The 26,789-nt window shown below is 34.0% G+C and overlaps 1 protein-coding gene across 1 annotated transcript in view; it reads left to right on the forward strand.

The window, feature by feature from the left end:
• Positions 1-3,456: 3,456 nt before the first annotated feature.
• LOC111720229 (vomeronasal type-2 receptor 26-like) overlaps positions 3,457-26,789 on the forward strand; it is a 31,590-nt gene continuing 8,257 nt past the window's right edge. Inside the window, exons 1-2 of the mRNA XM_031963330.1 lie at positions 3,457-3,744; positions 4,294-5,097. Of these exons, the coding sequence (XP_031819190.1) occupies positions 3,490-3,744; positions 4,294-5,097 (1,059 nt within the window). The 5' untranslated portion in view covers positions 3,457-3,489. The remainder of the gene's footprint in view (positions 3,745-4,293; positions 5,098-26,789) is intronic.

Here is a 26,789-nt window from a genome sequence, read left to right on the forward strand (position 1 = left end):
TTTTTGAGTATAAAAGTTTAGTTATATTTTTTTGTTTTTTTTTTTGGTATTTTGAGTTTTGTTTTGGCCAAACAATTTTTTTTTTGGTTTTGGGTTTTTTGGTGGGTTGGGGTTTTGCTTTTTTTTAAATGCCATTTTTCTTGGGTTTAGTTTGGTGGGTTGTTTTTGCTGTATTTTGTTTTGTGTTTTTTTTTGGAAGGCTGTGGTTTTGTGTTTTTGTAGGGGGGTAAAGTTTTTGGGTGATTTTGCTGGGGTTTTGGGGGGAAATGGTTTTTTTTGCGGGGTTTTTTTTTTAATTTGGATAGTTTTAAAGGCAAGGTTTTTGTTTGTTTTTTTTTTTTAAAGGTGTTTTTGGGGTTTTTTTGCCTTTGTTTTTTATTTTATTTTTTGGCATTTGGTGTTTTTCTTTTTAGTATTTGTGTTTTTTTTTTTCCGTGGAAAGTTTTAAAATTTTATTTTTCTAGATTTGCTTTTCAAGTTTGCTGTTTTTAGTGGGTAGATAATTTGTGTTTTTTTTTTAGTTTGTTTTTTTTTTTGTTTTTGTTGGATTTTTTAATGTTTTCAAGTATTGTTGTTTTACTTTTGTTTGGGGTTTTACTTTTAAAGTTGTTTTTTTTTAGTTTTTTTTTTTTTTTGTTTCATTGAGTTTTTTTAAATGTTTGTTTTGGTTTTGTGGTTTTTTTTCTTTTTTATTTTTTTTAGTGGTTTGGTTTTTTTTTTTTTTTGATTTTTGCTTTTTTTGGTGGTTTTTTGTTTTTTCCATTTTTGGGCTTTTGTTTTTTGTTTTTTTCCATTTGGCATTTTATTTTTCTTTGAGATTTTTGGGTTTTTTTCAATTTCTTACTTTGTTTTTGCATTTTGGGGTTTTTAATTTTTCATTGTGGTTGTGTTGTTGTTTTTTTGTGGGTGGTTTTTTTCTTTTTTTATTTTAACTTTTTTATTTTTAAGGTTCTTCTAGGTTATGTGGGGGAGGGATGGTTCTGATGTATTTTTTTGCTGTTTGGAGGTCTCTTCTTGGTTTGCTGGACCTGCTTCTTTTTTCTGATAGAAGCTGTGATTGTTCTTTTCATCTTTTTTTCCAAAGTTTTGTTTTAGGGTGGTCTCCCAGGCAAGGGGACTTAAGCCTTTCTGCAGAGTAGGAAAGAAAAACCGATTTCCCGGCCCGAGGTATGGGAGTGTTTTAGAGTTTTCCTTCCCCAACAAGGAAGTGGATTCGGCATGGGGAGCTTACAAAACTGCTTTTAGTAGGGCTTGAGTATTATCGATTGCCCTCGGCTAGAGACAATGGTGGGCCCAGGTTTGGGAGCTCCTTTGGGAATTGTGGAGTATTTAAGTAGCTTGGATCAAGAATGGGAAAGCCCAAACCTGCCCAGCGTCTCGCCTGATGCAAACCGGCCCCGGAAATTTTATGGTCAAAGCCGAGTTCCCCCTGCGGATTGAAGGGCAACCCGGCGTGTCCTCCTGCCGTGAGGACCGCAACTGCCCCGGGAAAAGCACCTTCCTTGCGGAAGGGGATGCGCGGCCAGCTGTGTTCGGCCTTCACCCTCGGTTTGAGAACCCCGGAACCTAATTTCCTCTCCCAGTTCCATCTCCCCTGGCCCTGGAACCAACCTTTTTGGGAGACTTAGATTTTCCCGGTGAGTTGTTGTACTTCTTATCTTTACGAATTGTAGAGCCAAGACTATTTTTGAGGTTCGAATAATAGATAAAGGGTAAGAGAAGAGCTTAGAAAGACGCGTGTGTCTTCTCCGCCATCTTGGCTCCGCCCTGAAATAACATTTTCAATTATCAAGTATTTTTTCTCTGTATCACTTCCAATTGAGAAAAAAATTCCTTGTAACAATTAAACATAATCAAAAACAAATTTCCCAGAATGGCCAAATCTCAAATGAATGTGCTTTTTTGTACACATGTCCATCAGCTTTCTATAATGATATCAGTACCATCTAGATAATTAATTCTTTGCAGTCATTGTGGATTATTGCGTTGCTGAGAGTTCTTAAGTGTTCTGGTGATGTTTATTTTTACATTATTGCTCTTAAAGTATAAATTGTTCATTTTGTTTTTCTATCTTCCTACTACATCTGTTCCTACAAATTGTGTGATGTTACTATGAAATTATATTGCTTCATTTCCAGCAGAACCATGGTATTAAATTAGATCAATACATCACAATTTACTCAGCCATTCCATAAGGAAAAGGCAGCTCTTTTTGTCCAAATCATTGCCACTCTTCAAAAAATGCAATTTTTTATTTGTACTCCTTTCTTTCTGTATTTGTTAAATCTTTGAAAACAAGTTATACAAAAAATATCTATAAATCAATGACTTTTTGGGTATAGATACAAATTGCTTTCAAAAAATTAATTATTAGCCCATTAAAAGTACAAAATGTGAAAAGTTTCCTTACATCCCCTTACACATTTCACTATTTCTCTCTTTTCTAGTGATTTTGCCAATCTGATGTGTGAGAGGTTGAGATTCAGAATTGCTTTTCTTTTTATTACCATATTTATTTGCCATTTTGAACATTTTTTCATGAGCCTAGAGATACCTTGAATTTCTTATCTCGATAACTTTCTATTTAAATTCCTTGACAATTTATCACACAGATAATGGCAATAGTTTTTAAATACATAAAACAATTTTATAATTTGGAAATAAAAACTTTTTTAAAATAAGCATAACAAAAACGGTTTTCCAGTTAACTCTTTGGCTCCTGATATTAGTTTCATTGGATTTAGGAGGGAATTTATTTTAAATTTTAAAAAACCAAAAATTTCTGTATTAACTTCTTTTCTATGTAGTTCCTTTGGTCATTGATTCTTTTCAATGCTCAAAAATAATTTCTTCCTAAGGCCCACAATATTTTATATCTTAATTATGTATTTATTTGGAGGCAATATTAAGATATTAATATCAATTAATAATAATAATCAATTAAACTACATAAATGACCTATTTCTATCAAGTTGATGTCCAGTTTTCTCAATATAACTTGCCTTATTTTTTCATTTTTTTATTGCTCCACTATTTGAAAATTTATCTAAATTTTTCTCATTTATCTAAATGATTCGGTAGTTCTTAGAGGAACTGCTTATGATGTTAGGGAGTGAATTAGGAGCTTGTAGACAGCTGCAGTAGTGGTTTGAATGTGGTGATAATTCTGAATGGAAGAAGGAGGAAATCTCTGGTATAGCTCCTGATGCCCTCAAGCCCAGATACAACAAAGCTGGTAAAAGCCTAGGTAACTGAGAAATTTCTATCAATAAATATACTGAAATATTCAGAATTTCATAATACCATTACAAAGAAAATAAAAAGGTAGGTTGACCTAAAAATAGACTTTCATATGACCAAGGAAATACTTCTTTGGAAAATTTCCAATTCCTCTTTAAGGTTAGTAGAACCATACATATTCCTTGTCCCTGATAATCTCTCTCCTGCTTCAGGTGGATACTCAGAAACTATTATCAAGTCCTGGCTTTTATGTTTGCCATAGAAGAAATCAACAGGATCCCAAATCTCTTGCCCAACATTTCTTTGGGATTTCACATCTACAATGCTTATCACAATGATGAGAGGACCTTGGAGAGTTCCCTCATGTGGCTCTCAGGCCAGGGACAGACCATTCCAAATTACAGCTGTGAGAGGCAGAGAAAGTCTGTGGTGGTCATTGGAGGAGCCACTTCTGAAATGACTTTCTGCATGGGAACTCTACTGGAGCTCTACAAGCTCCCACAGGTAGGAAATCACAAGTTTAATTTAGCTTATACTTGTGGGAGAGCAGAGGCAGGCCTTTGAGGATCTGCCAGTTGAAATAAAAATGTCAAATACATTTGAGGAATTCTGGTATCTAATTTTCCTTTCTATTGATTCTCAGAGATGAAAAAGGTAATACAGAGTTTGAGGACATCAGATTTATTAGCTTCATCATGTGGGATGTAGCACATTTTGACTAAGAGACTTTAAAAAATCATGAAATTGAAACTTTAAAATATTTATTAATTATCTAATGTTTCAAGTTCTTAGATTCAATCATAGACATACACAATAGTAAAAATACAGAACGTGCTTACACCCATTTCAGCTAGGGCAGGTTTGATGGAGGAGATGACCCTTGAGTGGAGTTCTGTATGATCAGAAATAACTTAACCAGGCAGAAATCAAGAATGAGTCAATTTTAGATAGAAGGGGATGAGGAGACTGGGTTCACATGGGGTGGAATGGGAGAATCTTTTGTACAGGTAATTCATTAAAACTGAAAAATAGTCATGTTTGGTTCCTTTACAGATCAGCTATGGTCTCTTTGATCCATTCATAAGTGACCCACTTCAGTTTCCTTCTGTTTATCAGATGGCCCCGAGTGACACCTCTCTTCCCCTTGGCATGGTCAGGTTAATGCTGCATTTCAAATGGAACTGGGTGGGCCTTGTTGCCTCAGATGATTCAAGAGGTGAGAAATTCCTCAGGGACCTTCAAGAAGAAATGGCCAGAAATGATGTCTGTGTGGCCTTTATAGAAAAGATTACCACTAGAAATTCATCAAATAAAGATTTATATCAATATTTTGTATTTAGCATACATGTTTCTTCAGCAAATGTGTTTGTCATTTATGGAGATACAAATTCACTTCTGAGCCTGGTATTTATGGAAAATCCTGAAGTCATTGCAAGAAAAGTATGGATCACTACCAGTCACTGGGATATTACCAAAAAACCTGGTTATATCTATTTTGATAATTTCCATGGGGCTCTGATATTTTCAGATCAGACAAGTAAGATTCCTGGGTTCAAAGATTTTCTGAAAACTGTTAACCCTGCCAAATGCCCAGAGGATATTTTCCTTAAGAACTTTTGGAACTCAGCTTTTGGATGTCCCTATATACATGGGAAGGAAGATGAGGAAGTCTGTTCACCAAATGCATCTTTAGATACCCTGAGTTTGAGCTCTTTAGAAAACATGATGTCTGACCAGAGTTACACTGTCTACACTGCTGTGTATGCTGTGGCCTGGGCCCTTCATGAGATGTTCTTAGTGAGATCAGAAATGGAATTCAACATAGAAGGAGACAACAAGGTTTTTCCGCCCCAGAAGGTAAGGTTCCCCTCTTCATAACAGTGATACCCAAATCTCTGATTCTTGACTTGCAAAATTTAGAAAAGAGATAAGGGATTAGTAACTCACCTCACATCTTTTTTTAGTGAAGTAGCTCTGCACAGCAGACTCAGGATATTTTACCTCATTTCTAGTCATTTCAGAATTAGGATCACCTCTGAGGAATGTAGCTCTTTTCAAAAATGAAGTGACACAGATCAATTCCAATAGACTTGTGATGGAGAGAGCCATTTGCATTCAGAGAGATACCTATGGGGACTGAATGTAGATCACAATGTAGTATTTTCCTCTTTTTGTTGTTGTTTAATTACTTTTGTTTTCTCTCATTTTTTTTCTTTTTTTATCTGATTTATTTTGTTCAGCGTGATGTGTGGAAATATGTATAGAATTGCACACACTTAACTTATTTTGGATTAATTGCTGTGCGGGGGAGAGAAACAGGGGGAAGGGAAGGAAAAATCATACCACAAGATTTTGCAAAGATGAATATTGAAAACTATTTTGGTTTGTATTTTTTAAATAAAAAGCTATTATTAAAAAAAGAATTAGGGTCAGTTCAGATTCTTGTGACAGGATGCAAGAGCGAGAATTGAGATTAACTGTTGCCTGAGTGTCTTTGACAAAAAAGATGTAAGGGAAGAGAAGGAGCATCAACACTACAGATGCCATGCCTCGACTAGGGGATGAGGAAGTCAGAACTAGGCATTTCTTTTACCCTGGCAGTTTTAGTTATTCCATGGCAGCCTAGTACAATGGAGAGAACCCCATTTATTAAATCCTGCATCTGAAAATTATTCCTCAGATGACATTGAATAAGAGAATTTATTTTCCTAGGAAATAAAGGGGAAAAAATGAAATAGCCGCTGAGGTCCTTTCCAGCTTTCAAGCTAACTTTTTCTTTTCTTTTCTTTTCTTTTTGCAAAGCAATAAGAGTTAAATGACTTGCTCAGGATCACACACAACTGTCTCAGGCTGATTTAAACTCAGGTTTTCCAGAATCTGGTGCAGTCTCCAACTACCGCCCCACCTGATTGATCCTTGCAATATAAAGTTTAACAAGGAATGTTAAACCTCAAAACAAGGATTTATATATTGATTTTTATAAAAATATAAGCTCCTTCAAAACAGGGATTTCTCTTATTTTGAGTTTAGTCTTCCACCCTAGCATGGTGTCTAGGCTATTTGGAAGACACTTAATAGGTGCTTCTGGAATGAAAAGTGTCTTGATTCTTAATTAACCAATTAGATTCTTATTTCTTCTCTCTCCCATTTTTTTTTCTTTAATTAATCAACAAATAGGATTTAGAAATTTTTCTACCAAAAGATAAGAAATATATTAAAAATAAAATAGGAATTTAAAGATTAAGAAAATCTCATTTGTCCTTTAAAATATAACAGTAGGGAGAAAATAAAATTTTTTATATTGAAATATATTTATGTGTATTTTTAAAATATATTAAAAATTAATTTTCCTTTATATATAAAAATATTTTACCTGTATCTACAAAATAAATATAAAAAATATATAAAACAAAAAATATAAATACAAACTAATACAAAAAATATTAGGAAAAGAAGCCAAATATCAAAGCAAAAAAATCTTCCTTAAGAATTTATAATATTTTGTCAATTAAAGTTTCAAATAATTGTTTGAATTTAAAGGTTAATGTTTTGCACTTTGGGGATTAAGGGAGATTGGTGGGAGGGAGAAAAAAATTGGGCAAAGGGTTTTGAAAGACAAATATTTAAAAAACCCCTTTTCCATCAAATTTGGAAAAAAAAATAAAACTTAAAAGCATCTTTAAATAAGTCCTTCCCAATTGAATATTATAATTATATTCATATTAGGAACCAAAAATAAATTCTTATATCCTTCTAGGAAAAGAGCCTCAGCTTTGAAATTTAAAGTGCTTAAAGTGTGAATCCCAATTTCCTTCTAACCACATTCTACCTATTTAAATTTTTGTTTTGGGCAAAATTCCCAATTTGACTTGAAATTTAGGACCTTAATATGGAACTCCAAAATTTTAATAGGTACTTGCTTAAAAAATTGTTACCCTTAATTCTGCTTTTGGTTCCTTTTAGTTTCCTATAGGTTTCCAGATTCTCGCCTTTTACCTGACTTCTTTTCAATCAGATAATATTAAAAATTTATATGGAAAATGATTATAAAGAATGCCATGTAAATACTTATTTTTTCCTTCTAATTAGCAGTATTTTTATTTTCATGGAATGATATTGTATTTATTTTTTATGGGATCCAATTTCTGTTATTCCAGGAGGGAATGTAAGCTCCTTAAATGGTGGGGAGTAATTTTGTTTTTTATTTTTATATCTTATGGAATTTAAAGTTTAAATATTTTAATTTAATAAATGTTATTAAAGGGTTTTAGGATTTAAATGAAAGTTAAATTATTTGTAGGGTGAAAAATGTCTATCACCCTTTATTTACTTCTAAAAATAACTTAGATGCCTCTCTTTTTGTACCCTTTTGTTCCCAAACCCACTTTTATCAAAGAAGAAAAGGACCTTTCTGGTTTTTCATAAGTTGAAAATTTTATTTAGGGCTTAAGATTTTGGCCCAGCTTTCAGCCTGAGAAAACAGTTGAGTTTCTAGTTCTGTTATCCAATTTCTTGGCAATCCATTCTAACCTGTGAAAAATGAAAAATGTAGCATTGAACTCATATGGAATTAAAGAAAAAATAGCAGAGGAAATTAGGAAAAAATCCCAGAGAGAATTAGTGGTGGAAATTTTCAACCAATTCTCTTCACTTTCAGATTCCATTTCTTTCTAAGAACCTTCATTTAAAATAGTTGGGGAAGTCTGGTGGTCCTGGATAAGAAGAGGAACTCTGTGGCAAACTATGATGTTCTCAACTATGTGACCTTCAGCAATGATACTGAAGTCCTGATAAAAGTGGGAGAGTTTATACCTCAAGCTCCACTTGGCCAAGATTTAAAAATCCAAGAGCATGCCATTACGTGGTCCACGTGGAATGAAAAAGTATAGAATGATCAAAATGTTGGTTTTATAAAATCTGTAAACATAAGAAAATAGCACATCAGAATAGTCAGTAGCATATTGTGAAACATGGGGCATATTCCACAAAATCTGCTCTAAGGAAACAGCTTAGAAATAGTTTTTGGTGCATAATGAATTATGATCATTAACATTTTTCCCTCCCAAGATTTTTATATCTTGTAAAGAAAAAACTACCACTCCAAGACTGTAGTTTTTATCCAGTCACTCAGTCTTTACTATTTGTGATTGCATGGAATGTAGATCACCAAGCCCTTCTCTCTTCCCCTACCTCTCAAGCTGGACCAATTCTAGAATTTTTTCATGACATTATTTATCCATCTCATCCTCCGCAATCCTTTTCTCGTTTTGACTGAATCTATCATGATTTTAGGGATGTTTCTGAGTCTCTCAGTAAGCAGTTTCACTTTCATTATTTGAAATTCCAAATAAATAGCTGCAATTAAGTTTTTAAGTATTGACCAATTTGATCTTTTTGCTAGCCCAAAGTCCTTCAAAAATCTTGTTTAGTATCATGATTCAAAAATGATTTTCTATCGTGCTGTTTTCTTAAAAGTTCCACTCACCATGTCATACATTGTTCCTGGGGAAAAATACAATCATATGTATACAGACTTTTGCTAAGAAGGTAATATCTCCGCTTTTTAGTATTCTGTCTAGATTGTCTTTTCTAAGGAGGAAGCCTCTTTTAATGTCATCATAGACGTCACCATCTATAGCAATTTTTGAAACAAAGCACATAAAATGTTTTACTGTTTTTCTATTTTTGTCCCCATATTTCAAACAAAATGATGGAACTAGTCATAAAGGTCTTAGGTTTTTACTTAGTTAGATTGATTTTGTTGAGCTTCAAAGCATTTTTCTCACTATAATCAAGAGGCTTCTTAATTCTTCTTCTCTTTGTGTCATCAAAAAGGTATTGTCTGAATAATTGAAATGTTTGAAATTTCTCCAGAAAAACTTGATTCCAGCTTTTGTTTCATCCAGTCAGGCATTTTTCATAACTTGTTCTACTTATAAATTAACTAAATAAAGAGAAAGTATACAACCTGATCATACTCTTTTTCCAAGCGGAAGCAACAATTAGTTGTTGCATGTTTAGTTGTATCTTTTACTTTTTGGTCCACATGCATGTTCCTGGGGCTGCAGTAGGATGATCTGGTACTCCCATCTCTTTGAGGACTTCCCACATATGTTTTGAGTTACATGGTCAATGTAAATGAAGCAGACATGCTATGGTTGATTTTGCTGGGAACTTCTTCCATTACCCATAGTCTAGTTACCCATAGCACTTTGATCTCTAATCCCTGTTTCTCTTTTGAAAACCAGTATTCTATTCTAGTAATTCTGCACTTGCTGTTGCAACCTTAATTGAAAGATCTTAAATATAACTTTGCCAACATGTGGATGAATGCAGTTCCTTGGTGACTTCAATTGTCTTGGAATTGTCCATCTTTAGAACTGATATGTAAACTGATCTTTTCAATCCTATGCCCACTATTGTGTTTTTCTATTTGGCTGTCCTACAGTGTCCAGCTTTTGAAGAGCCACATCTTTCAGAATTTTAAATAGCTTGGCTAGAATTGTATTAGTTTCCCTAACCTTATCATTAGTAATGGTTACTAGGGCAATGATGATTTCCTTCTCCAGAATACCTGGTTCTTGAAAGTAGCCACAACATCATGGTTATTGGATAGTTCCATGCTGTTCTACTTCTATTAACTACAGAACATTTTGTTTTTTATCATGTCCATATTTGCATGAAACTTTCCCCTAGTGGTTGCAATTTTCTTTATGAAATCTTTTATCTTTCCCTTTCTACTGTCTTCTATTTCTTTGCATTGCTTCTTTATGAAAACCTCACCCAGGTTGTTTGGCCCCTAATAGCATCCTCTCTTCCACAACTGAGAAGAAATCCAACTCCCCAGGCCTCCCCAGGCCTTTAGTTATGTGGGTCCCTTTTGCAAGGAAATTGATTTAATCTTTGTCAGAATGATTGCTCAAAAGCCTTTGGAATATTCCCCATGCAGCTTCCTCAGTCCAGATGCAGTAAAGTCTGCAGTCCTGGATTCCAGAAGAAAGCCCAAGAGGGAAGGTCTGTCTGCTGTTTTAACTGTGACCCCTGCCCAGACAGACACATTTCCAACCATGCAGGTAAGTCTTTGAGGACATGTTCACCTTCAGTAAACGTGGACCTAGGGTAATCAACTGAAGCTGGATGGGTGACCCACTTACTGTAAGGCACAGGAAACATATTAATATTCAAATATAGTATCCAGGGACCATGGGAAGACTAGAAGAAAAGTGAGAATGATCAAGAATATTGAAGGTCCAAAGTGATCAATATTAGGGAGATATGAGGGGGTTGAGATCCACAAAGTAGGAATTTTTTGCAAAGTTTCTCTGTTCTTCAATTATTCAGAAAGAGGTTGCTGCAAAGAGCACCTATGTACACAGATTTCTGAAACCTATATAGGAATTAAGAGATTCAAGCAAGTCTTTTTCATCTAGACAGCAGTAATGAAATAGAAATGCTCTCAAACTAATTTAGGAGAAGAGAAAGATGAAGTGACTATTCACAGTAACATGGTATGGAAGAGGGCTGGGACTCCAGTGAGCGTACTGAGTTGGAATTAGGTGAAATTTTCAATTCATCTCAGCTGTTTCCTCTGGAAGTTTACCTATTTGACGTACAATGGTGGCCAAGAAGGCATCAATCTACCTATCCCAAACACTTCTGTCACTCAGAAAAGTACCCGTCTTCCTGGAACACAATGATCTGTTTGAAGCCCAGACCTAAACATACTCAACAGAGAACTATGATTTTGGGGAAGATGCAAGTAAAACTTTAAGATACATTAACCTGACAAAGCTGGACACATAGACAGAAATTTGGGGAATTACTTCTGACAAAGGGAAAAGGATAATAAGGGATAAAATTGAAATAGCCAAACCTAGAGCAATGCCTACAAGAACAAGATCTCTGTGAAAGTAAATCTTGTAATAGAGCTTGATCTGAAGAATCTCCTCAATTCCCAGCTTGCTTTGGGGTTTTTCCTGTAGCACCAAACAGAGCAAGTTTGGTCCCTCTTCCAGGTACCGTAGGTTTCAATACATCACACGAGCTGTCATGTCCCTTCAGAAGTTTCTCTTGTCCAGATTAAAGATGTTCAGTTTCTTTGATTGTATCCATACAGAATTCATAATTGATGCCTAAACAACATAAGTGTCATGTAAAGAAAGCCCAAAAGATTTTATGTCAATAAATAGATGTATAGAAATAGATCATAAATATGCTAAGCATCGACAGGAAAGACACACAACCCAGATCTTTAACAGGTGTAGCAGGGCATCTCTCTACACGTTTCAGAAGAAGTCTGGAAGAACTGATGAGTTAGAACAACAGACTCACTTTAATGTAAGAAGGAACCACAAAAAAGAGAGCTCTCAGCTCTCTAACAGAGAACCTTTAAAAGTATTATTGTCCAAGAGCAACAGATGAAATCAGCAATAAATTGATTACCTTATTTTGTGACACGGAGCTGACACATTTATATTTCTTATTGTTGTTGATACTAAGAATAATATATCATGTTTAAAAGGCACTCTGTGAATATTATACACAGATTCATATATATGTATGAGCTAGCATGTATCTAGTGGCTACCTAGTAAATGAAATAGAGAAGTAAGCACTGTGTCTGCAGTAGGGAAGGCATTGTCTTAAGTTCAAATTTGGATTCGACACCTACTAGCTACGTGACTAAGGGCAAGTCACATAACCTTATTTACCTCAGTTTCCTCATCAGGAATAAAATAGGCTGAAAGAAGGAATGCCAAGTACTGCCATTATCTTTGCCAAGAAAACCTCAAATGTGGTCACAAAGATCCAGTCACAACTAACAATCACTCAAATTTATTTACTATTTTAAGATTGGCCAAACTCTTTCCATTTATGTGAAGTAGGCACAATTATTATCCCCATTTTACTAACTATGATATAGAAGTACAAATTAGGTAATTGACTAACCCATAAGCACAAAGCTATCTGAGGCAGAATTCAAACTCAGGTCTTCCAAGTCTTCTGTTCTAGCCACTGATAACAGATTCTGATCCGCATGGAACCAGATGGAGCCATTTGTATTATTTCCACAAATATAATTGGCCCACTAAAAGAGAAGTTTTACTGTGGCTAAAATATTGAGACTTCTTTGTTCTCTTCAGATGCCAATCAGTGTGTTAAATGCCCTGAAGATCAATATCCCAATCAGGAGAGGAATCAGTGCCTCCCCAAAATGATGACCTACTTGGACTATGAAGATCCCATTGGAATGGCTTTGGCTTCTATAGCTGCTTGCTTGTCTCTCCTCACAGCTCTGGTTCTCTGGGTCTTTGTGAGGTACAAAAACACCCCCATAGTCAGAGCCAATAACCGGGATCTCAGCTACATCCTCCTCATCTCTCTTTTCTTCTGCTTCCTCTGTTCTTTGCTCTTCATTGGTCACCCAACAGCAGCCCATTGCCTTCTCCGACAAACAACCTTTGCAGTCATGTTTACTGTGGCCGTCTCCACTATTTTGGCCAAAACCATCATTGTGGTTCTGGCCTTCAGAGCCACCAGACCAGGCAGCAGGAGCAGTAAATGGATGGGAAACAGAGCCCCCATTTCTGTTGTTCTCTTTTGCACCTTGATTCAAGTCATACTCTGTGTAATATGGCTGCTACTCTCTCCCCCTTTCCCAGAGGCAGACACACACTCTGACCGTGAGCACATCATCCTGGGGTGTAATGAGGGCTCCCTCATTGCCTTCTATTTTGTCCTGAGCTACATGGGAGTCTTGGCCCTGGCGAGCTTCGCCGTGGCCTTTTTTGTCAGAAATCTCCCTGACACTTTCAATGAAGCCAAGTTCATAACCTTCAGCATGCTGGTGTTCTGCAGCGTCTGGATCACCTTCCTCCCCACCTACCAGAGTACCAAGGGGAAGATGATGGTTGTCGTGGAGATCTTCTCCATCTTAAGCTCCAGTACTGGCTTGCTAGCCTGCATCTTTATCCCCAAATGCTATGTGATCCTCCTGCAGCCCCACAGGAACATCAAGAAATCTTTAAAGAATGTCAAGGCTTGAGTGCAGAATTATTGTGAATTGTTCTGCAGGACTAATAATATGAGATTTTAAACAACCGACCCAAATTGATCTTGCTTCCAAGTGTCTTAGTGAAACCTAAACAACTTTTGCATTTACTGAACAAGAACTTCTTGCCTATAAACCATTGTTTCAAAAACATCATGGATCTAATGATGGCATCTTTCAGAATTTTCTCTCCTTTTCCACATTGAATTCATATTTGAATTACAGAAAATCTTCCATGACTTCTGCATGAACACCTGCTTCCTTAACCTTTCTTCATCCAGAAAATACAATCGGTGCCAAAAATTTTTTTAAAAGATTGAATTTGGGGTATAAGTACAAATTAGTTTTGCTAGCAGATGATGGGAATATAACTACCATTTGTCCTCCCAGTTATTGGCCACAACCAACCACTAATGATAACTTTTTTAATTACTTATTTACCTCTCTTTACATGGGATGGCTCTGGTACAAGATATTTAAAATTGTACCTTACAATAAGATTACTCTTATTAATCAGCTTGTAGACTAAAGATTTCTACTCATTGTATTAGAGAGTATTCTGAATGGAAAGAGGAAACCTGAATCACTCTACTTTTCATGATTCTTATATGTCATTCCCTCAGAATGACTGTCATTGGACTTATGTACCTGTTGGCATCTGGTTTAATAATTCAAGTGATGTTTTTTGGAACTCTTGCTTAGCTGTGGTGGTTTTCTGAAATTGCTAAACAAATAATGCTGGGGAGGATTCTGGAAACATAGTGGACTAAGTTGGTATATTTTAAGATCTGCTGATTTCCCCAAAAATACAACAAATTTGCACTTCAGGGAGAACATAGACTTATGAAAAGACAGAAAGAAAAACCGGAACAGGGGAATCTATTGAAGCAACCAGAAATGAACTGAACAAAGACCTGGGGCCAGCATTAACTTATGGGATGTGCAAACACCTCCAGGCTATCTCTGCAGAAATGTCAAGTGTAGATCCTCATGATTAGCTACATGTGGCTTGAGACTCAGCAGGATCCACAGAAAATTTCACCTCCTGGACTGCTTGAGTAGTCTGGATTTGAGTCCAAGAAACTGAGCAAACCTTGTCTGATTAGGAATGCCAGGCCCACATGTACTGCAGAGCAACCCCTGGGCATGAAGGAATCAGCACAATTGGAGAGCAGAGGCAAAGGGGCCAAGGATACTGTTGGCTACAGGCACTTACAGAAGGAAAGAGCTCTTGGTTTGTGGTTCCAGATCAAAGGGGACAGCTGAAGGGCTATTTCAATATTAGAAAAACTATCAGTAAAATTGGCCATATTAATAACCAATGTAACAAAAAACATATGATCATCTTAATAGATGCAGAAAAAGCATTTGATAAAATACAACATTCATTCCTTTTAAAAAGATTTAAGAGTATAGGAATAAATGGACTTTTCCTTAAAATAATCAGTAGCATCTATTTAAAACCAGCAGTCAGCATCATATGTAATGGGGACAAACTGCAACCATTCCCAAAAAGATCAGGAGTGAAACAAGGTTGCCCACTATTGCCGTTACTATTTAATATTATATTAGAAATGCTAGCTTTGGCAATAAGAGTTGAGAAATAGATTAAAGGAATAAGAATAGGCAATGAGGAAAGCAAATTATCACTCTTTGCTGATGATATGATGGTATACTTAGAGAACCCCAGAGTAATTAGAAAAAATCCACAACTTTAGCAAAGTTGCAGGTTATAAAATAAACCTACATAAGTCATTAGCATTCTAATAGATCACTAACAACAGTCAGAGTTAAAAAGAGAAATTCCATTTAAAGTAACTACTGATTGTATAAAATATTTAGGTATCTATCTGCCAAAGGAAAATCAGAAACTTTATGAGTAAAATTACAAAACACTTTGCACACAAATTAAATCTGATCTAACCAATTGGAAATATATTAAATGCTCTTGGATTGGGCGAGCAAATATAATAAAGATGACAATACTATCCAAACTAATCTATTTATTTATCGCTATACCAATCAGACTCCCAAAAAACTATTTTGATGACCTAGAAAAAATAACAACAAAGTTCATATGGAAAAATAAAAGGTCAAGAATTTCAAGGGAATTAATGAAAAAAAATCAAATGCAGGTGGCCCAGCTCTAGAAGATCTAAAATTATATTATAAAGCAGCGGTTACTAAAACCATCTCGTATTTGCTAAGAAATAGACTAGTTGATCAATGGAATAGGTTGGGTTCAAAGGACAAAACAGCCACTAACTTTAATTATATAGTGTTTGGCAAACCCAAAGACCCCAGTTTTGGGGATAAGAATGCATTATTTGACAAAAGTTGCTGGAAAAATTAGAAATTAGTATGACAGAAATTAGGCATTGACCCACACTTAACACCATACACCAGGGTTCATAATCTAGGGGTTCTAGGGGATCAAATTGGGTTCATGATCTAGGCATAAAGAATGAGATTATAAATAATTTGGAAGAGCATAGGATAGTTTACATCTCAGACCTGTGGAAGAGGAAGGAATTTATGATCAAAGAAGAACTAGAGATCACTATTGACTACAAAATAGAAAATTTTGATTATATCAAATTGAAAAGTTTTTGTACAAACAAAACTAATGCAGGCAAGATTAGAAGGGAAACAATAAACTGGGAAAACATTTTTACAGTCAAAGATTCTGATAAAGGCCTCATTTCCAAAATATAGAGAGAATTGACTCTAATTTATAAGAAATTAAGCCATTCTTCAATTAATAAATGGTCAAAGGATATGAACAGACAATTCTCAGATGAAGAAATCAAAACTATTTCTAGCCATATGAAAATATGCTCCAAATCATTATTAATCAGAGAAATGCAAATTAAGAAAACTCTGAGATGCCACTACACACCTGTCAGATTGGCTAGAATGACAGGGAAAGATAATGTGGAATGTTGGAGGGGATGTGAGAAAACAGGGACACTGATACATTGTTAGTTGAATTGTGAACACATCCAGGCATTCTGGAGAGCAATTTGGAACTATGCCCAAAAAGTTATCAAACTGTGCATAAACTTTGATCCAGCAGTGTTTCTACTGGGCTTATAACCAAAAGAGATACTTAAGAAGTGAAAGGGACCTGATTGTGCCAAAATGTTTGTGGCAGCACTGTTTGTAGTGGCTAGAAGCTGGAAAATGAATGGATGCCCATCAATTGGAGAATGGTTGAGTAAATTGTGGTATATGAATATTATGGAATATTATTGTTCTGTAAGAAATGACCAGCAGGACGAATACAGAGAGGATTGGCAAGACTTACATGAACTGATGCTGAGTGAAATGAGCAAAACCAGGAAATCATTATATACCTCCACAACGATACTGTATGAGGATGCATTCTGAAGGACGTGGATTTCTTCAATAAAGACAAGATCTAACTTAGTTTCTATTGATCAAGGATGGACAGAAGCAGCTACACCCAAAGAAAGAACACTAGGAAATGAATGTAAACTGCTTGCATTTTTGTTCTTCTTCCCAGGTTATTTATATCTTCTAAAACCAATTCTCCTTGAGCAACAAGAAAATTGTTCGGTTCTGCACGCATATATTGTATCCATGATCTACTGTAATCTATTTAACATGTATAGGACTGCTTGCCATCTTGGGAAGAGGGTGGAGGGAGGGAGGGGAAAAATCGGAACAGAAGTGAGTGCAAGGGATAATGTAAAAAACTACCCTGGCATGGGTTCTGTCAATAAAAAGCTATTTAATAAAAAAAAAAAAGAAAAGAAAAAAATTAAAAAATAAAATAAAAAGGTATGCAGCAGAGAACACAAGAACAATTTACAAGGAAGGAAAGAAACGTTGGACATTCATGAATATACTTTCTTCTACTATTATATATAAATATATGTATGTCTATTATATATATATATATATATATATATATATATATATATGCACTTTCTTAAACTGGTAATTTGTTATAATATATTTTGAATCTTCCCTGATTTTCTGCTGGGCACATGAAAATGTTCTCTTTTGTTAAAATAATAAAACAAAATCTGATATCCATAATGAAAACAAACAAACAAACAATGCTACCCCATCAACCAATAGACTTGTGATAGAAAGAGTAATGGAAAGAGCCATCTACATCCAAAGAGATGACTATGGGGACTGAAGGTAGATCACAACACTATATTCACTCTTGTTGTTTGTTTGATTTTTTTCTTTCTCATTTTCCCTGTTTGATCTCATTTTTCTACTGCAGCATAATAATTGTGGAAATATACAGAGAACAATTGTACATATTGGAGTATATGATATCTAGGAGAAGAAGTGGAGGGAAGAAAGGTAAAAAATTTAAGAACACAAAGTTTTGCAAGAGTGAATATTGAAAACTATCTTCATGAATTTCAAAATACAAACGTATGGTTTAAAAAAATGTTCACTGTTGATCCACGCAAAAGAATGGAGCAACCACACAATGATTCTGTTCTCTCAAAATGGAAGTTATTAAAGTCCCCATTTGCCTCAGGAATTTTCCTTACAAAGTTCTCAATTACATCACACCCATTCAAGTTACACTTTCATTGGGAATGAAATACAATTCAATGATATTTCAGGAATGAAATACAATTCATCCTAGAATGGTAGTTAAAGTGACTTGCTACAAAATGTTTCTTCTCAGTGTTGTAAAGATGATCTAAGGTCACTGCAATCATATTTAGTCTTTGATTTAATGTAAGCTAAACTCTTTTTGGAACACTTTAATAAGCTTAAGGACCTGAATGACAATCATTATGGCATGATGGAAGAAATACTGAACTTGTTATCATAACGTCCAATTTAGATTCTGTGCCGGAATAATTGCTGTGGGAAGATAGACAAGTTTTTTCTTCTTCTCTGTCTTACTTTCTTTTCTGTAAAATGAAAGTAGTGTTACCCTAGTTAAGTTACAGGATTGTTATAGCACATGTACAATTTCCATACGAGTTGTTCCATACGAATGTAAATACCTTCATGATATGCTATTGCATCATTTTCTTCTTTTTAAGCTCTTCCCTCCCTGTCTTCTTGCATATCTATTCTTCTCCACATTTTTAGTGTAATCATCATTATCCAATTCTTTTCCTGCAAATTACTACTTATTATTACAATATGACCACTTGCCATAATGTGATATATCTCTACACTAGCAGAAACAAACCAAGCACCCTTTGACCTAACTGAAGGAGAGTCTGAACTAGTGTCTGGTGTAAAATACGCCAATTTCTTCTCTTTTTCTCTCTATTTAAATTATTTTCCTAGTTTTCTTGACCTTAGTTTTCTTCATTTTTCTTCATTTTGCAAAGGTTTTTCTCTCACCCTATCAGATTTATCATGACATTACTTACCCTAACTGGCATTGTAAAAGCTATTTCTGCCTGCAGGAAGCACAAAACTCCTCATCAAAACTATGCTGAAGAATGATTCTCAAGGCTAAATATGATGAGCACATCCATGATTTAGAAGTAAGAGTATAAAACACATCCATGTGACTTTAGTGCCACATTGGTTTCAAGTTAAAGCATCTTCCCTGCTCCAAACAGAGAAGCATCTACTTCTTCTTACAGTTTATTGACAGTAGAGTGAAAACTCCTTTGGGGGAAGGGCTATTGGGATTTTAGTCTTTAGATCCCCAGATCCTGGTATAGAGAGTTTAGGATTAAACACTACAATCATAATTTCTTTATTGTAAAGTCATCTCCTTTAAGAAAACTCCCATCTGCCATTGCAGGAATCTGTTGCTAATAAATTTTTAGTTTATTGAATTGTCACAAGTTTAAATGAGTCATTTCATTCTATCAGTGATCTTCAAAGCATATAATTTATAGCACTTGTGTATCTGAAATGATATTTGAGGGGCTTTTGATTTAGGAACAAAATTGAGATATAATATAGCCGGTTCAAAATTTGACAGTCATTGACCTTAGGGCAGACTATTAAGGGACTACTGGAACAAGAGATGAGTAGTTCTGGAGCAGAACTTGTTAGAAATCACTATCCAGTCACCAAGTCCAGGGCATTGTGAGGCAATAAGTGACCAAAAAACTTTTCTATATGCTGCTAGAAGAACTAAAAAATACTTGTGACAGGACTCGTGTCATTGTTTAAACAATAATCCCAGGCTGCAGGGCTTCCTAATTTAAAGATATGGGGGACAGGAGGCTGAGATCATCTAAATTTTGGCCACCCACCCATTACCACTTTCTGACTTTTTCACTTCTCATAGAGTTTGCCCTGATGCACCAGATCAGAGCTGTGCATGTTCCCACACAGGTTCTCATATGGTATGAAATCCCCTGCCTCTTGAGAGATCACTGAGGCTCCTACCATCTTGATACCAATTGGCTGTACTGAAAGCAGAGAAGTTGGGAAGGAACACTGAGATAAGCAAGGTTTATTCTCTGACACAGGGGAACAGATGCATAGCTGCAAGCAGCAGTGCTCCAAGTGTCCATTATGGACTAAGATCCTTCTCCTGGGTGGAAGAGTTCAAAACAGGATCTTATCCCCTTAGATTAAGAAAGACTTTTCAGGGAACTTTCAGTCAGGGTAACTCCTCATAAATATATTCTGGTATAGCCAGCACTGCTTCTGTCTTGGATATGGCCCAAAGCCATATCACGATCTGTCTCCACAAGTGGGAGGGTCAGAGCAAAACTTGAATAGTTACTCAAGAAAGACACTGTCCACATGCAGGAGAGTTTTCCCTTCCCAAGATCCTTGAAGATACTACAGCGGCACAAACTTGACTAGAAGGCTGGTGGTCCTTGACTGCAGAGCAGTCTCTCTGATGTTCTCTCTGCTTTTCTTCTTCTTGCTTCTACAGCTTCAAGGCTCTATGGGCAGGAAGCAAGGGACTCCATTGCACCTAGAAAGGACTTTCAGCCCCACACAGTACAGAGATGGGGATCTTGAGGGAGGATGTTTTCCTTCACTTATAAAACACATTTATGTATTGGAAAATATTTTGGTTTCACTCTCAATACAATACTAAAGACTATTAATAAGTATTTGTTCTATTTTATTTTTTAAAAACTTTTCTCAATTATCCAGTATTTTTTTCTGTTTCATCTCCAAAATCCCACTGGGGAAAAAAGTTCCCTGTAACAATTAAGCATAACATATCAAAGTAAATTCTCACAGTAGCCAAATCAAAGAAGAGTGTTCTTATTTTGCTCATCAGTCCATCAGCTTTCTATAATGACATGGGTACTTTTTTCAATTTTTCCCAATCATTGTGGCTTGGTGCATTGCTCAGAGGTCTGAAGTGTTCTGGAGAAGTTTGTTTTTTTACAATATTAATGTTAAAGTATAAATTGTTCTCCTTGTTTTTATTGTCATAGTGCATCAGTACCTACGAGCCTTGTGATGTTTCTACAAAATTGTGTTGCTTCCTTTTTAGCAGCATAATAGTATTCAATTAGACCTATATCACATAATTTGTTCAATTATTCCCTAATGAAAGGGCAACTCCTTCATGCCCAGATCTTTGCCATTACATAAAGAAATGCTATCTTTTGTCTTACAAATAGGTCCTTATACCTTTTTTGACTCTTTCAGGAAATTGTTACTCAAAATATGTCCAAAATTCAGTAAAGTTTAAGCTACAGATAGAAATTATTTTCCAGTATGATAAAAATAATTGATTAACCTATCAACAATAAATAATATAACTGTTGCATCACATTCACCATACACATTTCTCGTTTGTGGCTAATTGTGCCATTCTGGTGAGTATGACATAAAGATTTAGAGTTATTAAGGGTTTTTATTCCTTGCGTTGCTCCCATTTGGATCATTCATTTATATGTCTCTATTTCTGACTCTTTAATTGGTAAAGAGACTTTTAAAGATTTTTAATTTTCAAAAGATGTGTATGGATGATTTTTCAATATTAACCCTTTCAAAACCTTATGTTCTAGTTTTTCTCCTCTTCCTCCATCACCTGTCCTAGATAGCCAGTAATTCAAAATATGTTGAACATGATAAAAATATGTTAAACCCAATATATGCATATATCTTTATACAATTATCTTGCTGTACACAAAAAAAATCAAATCAAAAAGAAAAAAATGAGAAAGGAAAAATAAATTTAAATCAAAAGGAAATAAAAAAAAGGAGGAAAATGGGTTACTGTGATCCACACTCAGTTCCCACACTCTTCTCACTTGGTACAGATGGCTCACTTCATCACAAGATCATTGGAACTGGTCTGAGTCATCTCATTGTTGAAGAACCGCATCTTTTAGAACTGATCAACATATAATCTTGTTGTTGCCGTGTACAATCATTTCCTTTAAGATTTTTTGGAAAGCCTTAGGAAACACCTTTCAATCCCCAGCGGTATGCCAGTTTTCCTTTCATTTTCAAATTCTCTTCAGTTTCTTTGGTCACTTCACAATCTATTGGAAAGGTGGGTCCCAAGTTTTCCTTAAATCCTCTAACAATTATTTGGGCCTTTTTCTTTGGGTTTCAATTCCTTTCAATCTGAAAAGGTGTTGTTAAAGGTTTACCTTGGGAAGGTTGTTCTTAAATTTACAATTTCTTGTTTAATAAGGAATTTAGGGCCTTTTCAGAAATTTTGAAAAGGTTTTCCAATTTTTCCTTCTAAAATGTCTTTAATTTGGTTTTAAGAAAATCTTTTAATTTTAATAAATTTAAATTTTTATGGGGTTTTTTGAATTGAGGCCTTTTCCTTTTTCAAAATTTTTCCCACTTTAAGGGTTTCCTTTAAATTTGTCTTTTTGTTTGTTTAAAAATTTTTTAAATTTAATATTTAAAATTTTATTTATGGTTTTGTGTAAATGACTTCTAAATTTCCCTTCCCCTTTTTGTCAAAATTTTTTTTTCCCCAAACTGGAGAGGTAAAAACTTATAAATTTGTTTCTTTCCTTTTTTTATAATATAACTATTTGTCAAACTAAATGAAATTAAATCTTTTAAATATATTTTGGTATAAATTTTGGTGTTTCCTTTCCTTAATTTTGAAATTTTCCTTTTCCCCAGAGCCTTTTCTTTTTTAACCCTTAAAATTAATTTTAGTTTATTTTTGGCCAAAATAGATTAATTAGGTAATTGGCTTTTTTTTTCTAAACCCCTAACTTATTTATTGACTGATTTGATTTATTTGTTTAATTAAATCCAAAATTTTTATAATTAACTCTTTATTTAAATAATTTTTGATTCTTTTGGCATAAGTTAAAAATAACTTTTATTTTTTTTCATTAATTTCTGAAAATTTGGACCTTTTTTACCCAAATAAATTATTTCTTTCTAATCTTTAAAAAATTTTTTTTTAAAAGGAAATGAATAAAAAATTAATTTTAAGGTTAATAATGGTCAAATTTTTTAATTTAAATCAAATAATGAAGAAAACTTGTTTTGTTAATTCAAAAAGATTGCCCTTTAATTTGTGTGGAAAATGTTTTGGGTAATTTATTATTAAAGTTCCTGGATTGGGAACCTTTGGATAAACCCCAAAAAAACCTTTTTTTTATCCAATCATTTTTTTAAATGAAAATTTCTTTCTATTTCTTGGCCCTGGGACCAATTTTTTGTTAAAAGGGTAACCTTAATTTAAATTTTGGCATTATCAAAAGGAAAATTCCTTTTTTTAAAAAAATTCCAAATTTTCTTCATTCCTTTAAAATTTTTATTTTTAAAAAAAAATTTGTAATAAAAAAATTTAAAATTATTAAGTTATTCTAATACTTTGTCAAAACCCAAAGTTAATGTTATTGAATTAAATTGGAAGTAAAAAGGAAAACCAAAAAATACATTTTTTCAGGCCCTTTGAATTTTAGAAAAGATGGCCCAGGGTTCCGGTTTTAAAAATTTAGGAAAATTAAATTTGAAGAAAAGGGTTTTTCCTTAAGTTTTAAATTTTGGAAAGTAAAATGGGAAATTGGGGAATCCCTTTAGCACCTCCATTTGTTAAAAGGCACTGTTTGGTTTCTTAACCAGATTACCTTGGTCTTTGATTAATCCCGTGGCCCACCTTCAAAATTTCTTTTAATTTAAATAATGGCAACCCAAAGGGAAACAATTTTTATGAAAGGCCATGACCAATTAACCGAATTTTCCTTTGGCTGGTTTTGGGGTCCTTAACAAGAAACAAATTCTTTGGGAACCTTAAAGAAAAATTTTGGAAAAAGAACCCGGGTGGCCTTTTAAAGGGAAAGGATCCTTTTAAACTTGGCGGCATTCAAAAGAAAATAAATTTTGAAAGAATAAAAAATTAGTTCCAGAAAAGGGATTGTAACTTTCAAATGGAGAAAAAATTCAATTTTTCCTCAGCCTGGAACTTTTCAAAAACCAAAAGGGCTAAAATGAAATTTAAAAGAGGTGGATAGAAACCAAAGTAACTTCTTTTAACCACACCAAAAATGGTTAATCTAATTTAAAAAACCAGGAGGGAAATTTTCCAAAATAAATAAATAATTCCCTTGGTTTAAAAAATTTTGGCAAAACCAATTAAAAATTTTAAATACCTAAGATAATTTTTTAAGAACTTTAACCAAATTTGGATGAAAAAACATAAAAGGGAAATTTTAACAAATTTCTTTAGATCCACTTTATTTTAAGAAATAGAAGGTCAAAGGATTAACAAAATTTCTAAAAATGCTAGAAAAGGGCCTTTTCCTTCAAAAAATTGTTCAAATGGTGAGAATAAAATTGGAAAAGCAAATTTAATTAAAAAACAAGGGTTTATTAAACCCCGAAAAAAGCCCCTTATAAATTGATTGAAAATTGAAAAGAAAAATTTCCGGTTGGTTTCCTTGGGGGTCCCCTGAAGAGGAAATTAACAATTAATTAAAATTTTGCCCAATTTAGTAATTTAAATTTTAAAAGGAAAAATTAAAAAGCCTAGAAAAATAGAAGGAAAACTAAATTTTGGAAGACCAAACCTTGGACCAGAATTTAATTAAATTCAAACCAAATTTAAAAGAAAAAATTAAAAGGCAAATAAATATTTGAAAAAATGGAGAAGGATTAAATTCCTTTTGAAAGAAAAAACTAAAATGGAGGTTGAAAAGGAGTAAAAATTTTTTCCACCAATTCCCTAAGAATATTACAAAAATTGAAATAAAATATTAGGGAAAAAAAACGAAAAAATCAGTGGAAAAACTTAAAAGTAAGGTTTTTCCAGGAAAGGATTGCAATTGAAAATTAATTACAAAAACAATAATAACCAAAAAAAAAAACCTAAATAATCCCAATAGGAAGAAAAATTAAAAACAGAATTCCAATAAAAACTTTAAAATAAAAACTTTCCCCAAAAATTGGGTGACATATATTTAAAACGTCATAACCAAATGTTGGGGAAATGGAAACCGCAGATTTGGGGGAAATTTTCCAATCCCTTAATTCCTATTGGATTAAAAATTTGGGAAAAAAGGTCAAAAGGATTGGGAACAAAAAATGAAAGGAAACCAAATTAAACTTCCTTCAAAATAAACTTTGCCAAAATTCTAAAAAAAAAGGAAATAATTCAATAAAATTTTGAAAGTTTAAAAAAGCAAAATTAAATTTAAAACTAAGATTTTTAGAAAACCAAAAAATTTAAAACCCAAGAAATCAAAGGGAAAAAAAAAATAACTTTTTGATAGCATAAAATACTTGGGAATCTATCTGACAAAAGAAAGTCAAGAATTATATGAGCAAAATTACAAAACATTTTCCACACAAATAAAATCAGATTTAAATAATTGGAAAAATATTAAGTGCTCTTGGATAGGCTGAGCGAATATAATAAAGATGACAATACTCCCTAAACTAATCTATTTAGTTAGTGCTATAACAATCAAACTCCAAAGAAACTATTTGAATGACCTAGAAAAAATTACAAAATTTATATGGAATAACAAAAGGTCGAGAATTTCAAGGGAATTAATGAAAAAAAAATCAAATGAGGGTGGCCTAGCTGTACCATATCTGATACTATATTATAAAGCAGTACTCACCAAAACCATTTGGTATTATCTAAGAAATAGATTAGTTGATCAGTGAAATAGGTTAGGTTCACAAGACAAAATAGTCAATAACTATAGCAATCTAGTGTTTGACAAACCCAAAGATCCCAACTTTTGGGATAAGAAATCATTATTTCACAAAAACTATGGGGAAAACTGGAAATTAGTATGGCAGAAATTAGGCATGGACCCACACTTAACACAATATACCAAGATAAGATCAAAATAAGTCCATGATTTAGGCATAAAGAATGAGATCATAAATGAATTATGGGAACATAGGATAATTTATCTCTCAGACTTGTGGAGGAGGAAGGAATTTGGGATCAAAGAATAACTAGAGATCACTATTGATCACAAAATAGAAAATTTTGATTACATCAAATTAAAAAGCCTTTATACAAACAAAACTAATAAAAACAAAATTAGAAAGGAAGCAACAAACTGGGAAAACATTTTTACAATTAAAGGTTCTGATAAAGGCCTCATTTCCAAAACATATAGAGAATTGACTCTAACTGATAAGAAATCAAGACATTCTCCAATTGATAAATGGTCAAAGGATATGAACAGACAATTTTCAGATGATGAAATTGAAACTATTTCCACTCATATGAAAGAGTGTTCGAAATCACTATTGATCAGAGAAAGACAAATTAAGAAAACTCTGAGATACCACTACACATCTGTCAGATTGGCTAAGATGATGGAAAAAATAATGATGAATGTTGGAGGGGATGTGGAACTGGAACATTGATGCATTGTTGGTGGAGTTGTGACCAAATCCAACCATTCTGCAGAGCAATCCGAAACTATGCCCCAAAAGTTATCCAACTGTGCATACCCTTTAATCGAGCAATGCTACTACTGGGCTTATATCCCAATGAGATACTAAAGAAGGGAAAGGGATCTGTATGTGCCAAAATGTTTGTTGTAGCCCTGTTTATAGTGGCTAGAAACTGGAAAATGAATGCATGCCCATCAATTGGAGAATGGTTGGGTAAACTGTAGTATATAAATGTTATGGAATATTATTGTTCTGTGAGAAATGACCAGCAGGATGAATACAGAGCAGCTTGGAGAGACTTATATAAACTGATGCTGAATGAAGTGAGCAGGACCAGGAGATCATTATATACTTCAATAACGATACTGTATGAGGATGTATTCTGATGGAAGTGGATATCTTCAACAAGAGAAGATCTAACTCAGTTCCAATTGATCAATGATGGGCAGAAGCAGCTACACCCAGAGAAGGAACACTGGGAAATGAGTGTGAACTGTTTGCATTTTTGTTTTTCTTCCCAGATTATTTTTACTTTCTGAATGCAATTCTTCCTGTGCAACTAGAGAACTGTTTGGTTCTGCACACATATATTGTATCTAGGATATACTATAACATATTTAACATGTATAAGACTGCTTGCCATCTAGGGGAGGGAGAGAAGGGAAAAGTCAGAACAGAAGTGAGTACAAGGGATAATGTAA

Source organism: Sarcophilus harrisii, chromosome 3, assembly GCF_902635505.1.
Source record: "Sarcophilus harrisii chromosome 3, mSarHar1.11, whole genome shotgun sequence".
NCBI lineage: Eukaryota > Metazoa > Chordata > Mammalia > Dasyuromorphia > Dasyuridae > Sarcophilus > Sarcophilus harrisii.